This window comes from Myotis daubentonii (genome assembly GCF_963259705.1).
Source record: "Myotis daubentonii chromosome 1 unlocalized genomic scaffold, mMyoDau2.1 SUPER_1_unloc_1, whole genome shotgun sequence".
Taxonomy (NCBI): Eukaryota; Metazoa; Chordata; class Mammalia; order Chiroptera; family Vespertilionidae; genus Myotis; species Myotis daubentonii.
In genome coordinates, this window is record NW_026775446.1 from 268,191 (window position 1) to 272,915 (window position 4,725).

At 54.0% G+C, this 4,725-nt stretch overlaps 1 gene segment (V, D, J or C); it reads right to left on the minus strand.

Moving 5' to 3' along the window:
* Nucleotides 1-1,386: 1,386 nt before the first annotated feature.
* LOC132225689 (immunoglobulin heavy variable 4-61-like) lies at nt 1,387-4,311 on the minus strand. The segment is given in 5 exon segments: nt 1,387-1,500; nt 1,856-1,929; nt 2,547-2,691; nt 3,833-4,155; nt 4,237-4,311. Coding segments are annotated over 5 exon segments (702 nt in total).
* Between the last annotated feature and the right edge of the window lie 414 nt (nt 4,312-4,725).

A 4,725-nucleotide genomic window follows, 5' to 3' on the forward strand; every position in this document is an offset into this window, starting at 1 on the left:
CCTTTGAAAGAGCTGATGGCAGATTGGTGGGAAAGGACAGATGCCCACCAAGACATTGGACCAAGATTCCCTTCCAGTTATATCACCACCATCATCACCACCAGGATTGTCAATATCATCATCACTATCATTTGCTTATTTCTACTTCTAATCATTCTTCTTATTTTCTTTAGATGTGGTTTTAGTACAGACATAAGGACTTTTCTTTTCCAGTTTTTGCTCATTTTGTGTAGTTGTATATAAAATGGGGGGCCATAGTCTATTTTCTTTTTCGTTAGACTTCTGACAACTGATGGCTCATTGCTGCCGCTTCTCCATCTGCCCCACACACAGGAAATCACATAAGAAATCATAGATTTCTTTCTTTTTTATTAAAAAGTTATTTAATAAATATTTATTAAAAATATTTTCCTCCAATTCTGATGAGGTATCAAAATAAACAAGGAGTGAGGTTACAAAGCAATAATTGATCTGATCTGATTCAATAGAGGGTGATAAAGTTCTCATTAGCTCTTTTGTACATTCTACTAAATATTGGAATACAAATTCAATTCATTCACTTCACAAAAGGTAAACATAACTGATATACTTCACACCAAAAATCTTTTATCAAGCTTGTCTTCAAATTTGTTAAAAAGTCAGCCAATATAAAATGATATTGACTTAAAGAGCATCCAAGCAATGCCTTTGGTTTTACTGTTTTTGCAAAGTTAGTCAAATCTGCATGGCTCACGGACACCCCCTGAGGTTCCTGCGTGCTGCCAGCCTCCCCTGTGTGGTGGCTGAAGGGGAAAGAGCAGGAGAAACTCTGTTCTGATCCCAGAGCTCAAGGACGGAAGGGTTTCTGACAGGATCCAAAGTGCTGAAACCTTCACATTAACACACAGGTACAGATCTTGAACAATGACTTTCGGAAATGCACACAGCAGGGACCCTGTAGAGGTGAACACTTGGGGACAAGAACTGCTCTCTTTCAGAGGGTCAAGCAGCCAGTCTTTTCTCAAGTCTCTTGATAAGCGACACACCTCCTCCAGTGGCATCTTCACGTTGTGGAGAAGGCACAGCTGATCTGACTGTATCTGCTTTCCCTTCTTTATGATCTTCACCTTGGAGACTGGCTGGGATTCCTTCAGGGCAGGTAACAAATGCATCTGCACGAGGCCCCTTCAGCTTCGCTGCCGTTGGGGGACACATGGAAGAGGGCGCCCAGGCCTCCCCGCCCCCTCCCAGCGAGCGGCCCTGGGTGGCCCCTCCAGCAGAAGCACCAATGGTCTTGAGAGGTTCCAGGGCACCATCTTCCTTGGAGAGGACTCTGCCTGTGGTTCCCAAATACTAACCACGTTCACTCCCCCCCACGCTGCCCTCTGGATGCTGCTCTGCACCGCATCACCAGCGGGTCGGGGTCCGCACTGAGAACAGTCCTTGGCGGCCATTGTTTGCAGAAGGGCTCTCCAGGCACTGCCCATGGCGTCCAGGGGTCCACGTGCTGGGAAAGTCTGGCTGAGAAAAGAGTGGGTGCACAGGTGCTGCGCCAGGGCCTGGAGGGCCGCCCGCCCAGGGGCTCCGCCTGCAGTGGGGACACAAGACTCTGGAGACCCCCGCGGGCTCCCACTGCACGGTGTTCATCTTTCTAACAAAGGCTTCCACGGGGTTCCTGGAACACGGGCCCCTGCAGCGCTGCTGGGAAAGGCGGTTTCTAAGACCCCTTCCTGGGAGGGGCGGTGGATGAGGGCGTTAGGCATCTCTGGGGAGAGGCAGAGGGGAGACCGCAGCTGCCCCGCCCACGCTAGGGGCTCTCCATGCTGCTTGCTCTGGTCCCTGGAAAGCTCTTCCTTCCAGGCCGGGTCCAAGGTACCTGCGCTGAGCTCATGCTGACGGGGACCTGCAGCGGGTCTGCTGCGCCCTCAGCAGCGCTGGGCCTCTGGGCTCCTGGTGAACAGGCGGAAGTCAGTCCCAGATGCACGTTTTCCTCCTGACCCTTCTCTCAGGAGGAGCCTCCTCCATCTCATCTCTGTGGTCAGACCCCGCCCTCCACCTTCTCCAGCCTTTCCTGGGCCTCCAGGGCGGTTTCCATGTCCATCCCCGCCTCATGCGTCTGAGTGACCACTGCGCCCGCATTTGTCTCCAAAACTTCGGATAAGCCCTTGGGAGGTGCTTATGATTCCTGCTTGGCTCTTGGACTGAACCCTGTCCTCTCGGTTCCACATTGCGCTGCTCCCAGCGGCTCCCACAGGACAGCTCCAGGGACCCCCAGGGTATAGCATGCGGCCTCCAGCCCGCCCCATGCTGCACCCCGAGCGCTTCCAGTAGCTCTGGGGGACCCCAGGTACCGCCCGCAGACATGGTCCTGCAGCAGCCAGGGCCCCTGGATGAAACCCACCCAAACACGGTCCCACCATCTCCAAACGCCCTCTGTGCTGAGCACAGACGCTGCCCCATCACTGCGCTCACACACCTTCTGCAGCGCCTGGGGCCTCGCGGCCACGTTCTCACAGGGTTTCTGTTCTGATCTTTCTCCTCCATGGAGGCCCCGAGTCTGAACCCACCAGCTCTGCCCTCTGGGAGCAGTGTGACCTGGGTCATGGGATCCCCAGTCACCATGTCCTCGCAAACCTCAAAGCCTCCAAAGCACTGTGATCCCTGTGGCTCTGCCTCCTCTCCCTCACACTCAGGCTGGGGTCCAGCAGCTGCCTGAGGTGGAGGGCACAGGGGTCCAGGCCACCAGGTCCCCAGGGTCCAGGAGCACCAGCTGCTGCTGCACCAGCTGTGCCAGCCCCCTGCACATGCGCTAGGGACCTGGGCGCTGGAAGCTGGAACTTTTCCAGCAGCTTCTGCCTCCTCTTGCTGAGTCCCCTTCTCTGCTTCTGCCAGCTGGGCCTGACCATCTCCTGGAGGGAGAACTGAGGTCTCTAGAAGCGCTTGGTCCTGCTCTGGCCCATGGCATCGTGAGGACCAAGAGGGGACAGCAGTGGTGTAGCTGTGGCAACAGCCCAGCTGGTGGCAGGGACTTGAGGAGGTAGAGGTTCGTGGGGCAGCTCACCTGTGCCTGGGACTGCAGGGGCCACAGGGAAAACAGTGGCAGGCACGAGGGAGGAGGACATAGTTTTCTTTGTAGAAGTTGTTGGGAGATTGAAACCACACAAGTCCCAGGAAGCAGAATTCTTCCCCCTCCCCCTCCTCCGCCACCTTGCCAAAATAAAAGCCCTGCATGGTCTCCTTTCAAGTCTCCATCCAAGCAGGTCTGACTTGCTGAGTGATCTTTCCTGTGCTTCTCAGAGGTTCAATCAGGAGCATAACAACCATTGCATGTCTCCTTGGTGTGTGTGTGTCATGAACATCTGTACCAGCTGCTGTGCCTCTGCTTCTGCTTGGTGTCCACTCCTCTGGGTGCTGTGAGCCAGAGGGCAAGACAGGACTGTCACCATGTGGGTCCTTCTTCTGTAGCTTTGGGGTCACACACATTCAGGGGAGCTGCACTGTTGGGTCATTAGAGCCTCTTGTTAGATTCAGGTGACGTGGGCCAGAAGATCTGAGGATAAAACTCATTATGGCCCAAGTGTGTATGAAAGAGACTCTGCCTTTTGTTCACAGGAGAAAGTTGTCTCTCATTACAACAGACTTTCTCACTCAGAGACTCAGACGTCAGCGAAGAATCAGGATCCAGAGGTTCCTTGAGGGAAACTGTGACATGAAGAGGAAGCCACAGGGGAACCAGCCCAAACCTCCAACTGCACCTGCTGCTGGGATGGTCCTTGTGTTCAGGGATCCTGAGCGCCCCCTGGTGGTCAGAGATCCTCTTGCAGGGAGGTTAGTGTCTGGGCTCACACTGCCTTCCCCTCACTGTGTCTCTTGCACAGTAATACATGGCTGTGTCCTCGGTGGTCACAGACCTCAGCTGCAGGGAGAACTGGTTCTTGGACGTGTCTCTGGAGATGGAGGTTCGGCTCTTGAGGGAAGGGCTGTAGTTAGTGCTCCCACCATAAGTTATGTACCCGATCCACTCCAGCCCCTTCCCTGGGGGCTGGCGGATCCAGCTCCAGTAGTAAGGACTGGTTGTGATGGAGAATCCAGAGACAGAGCAGGTGAGGGAGAGGGTCTGTGAGGGCGTCACCAGTCCTGGGCCCGACTCCTGCAGCTGCACCTGGGACAGGACACCTGCGACAGAGAGAACACAGTGAGTCCTGGGCTCAGATGCAGGGTCCCCATCTCCTCACGTCTAAGCCCTGAGTCTCTCACATCTGGGAGCTGACAGCAGGAAGAGGAAGAGCCACATGGGAGTCATGTCTTGCAGGTGAGGTCCTCGTCCCCCACAAAGTATTCTCCATGGTGAGGAGGCCCTGCATTTAAGTGGACGCCAACTGTGTGTGTGTCTGGTGCCCGTGCGGGCATTTGCATATGGGAGGTGTCTGCACATACAAAGGGCAAGAGGTGAGCGAGGTCCCGGTTTCTGGGGCTTCTCCTGGAAGAAGGTGCTGACTGTGTCCTCAGAGAACCAGGCCCTCCTTGCGGTCCTAGTCACTGTGCCCAGGGACCCTCTTTCTACACCAGGGGCTATGCTGCAGGAGGTGGTCAGGAAGTAGGATGTGGGCACAATCAGTGACTCCTTAGTGATAAAGTCAATGAGGCTCTGTTTCCATGGATATAGATATAGATGATATAGATATAGATATAGATAAAGATATAGATATAGATATAGATATAGATATAGATATAGATATAGGTATA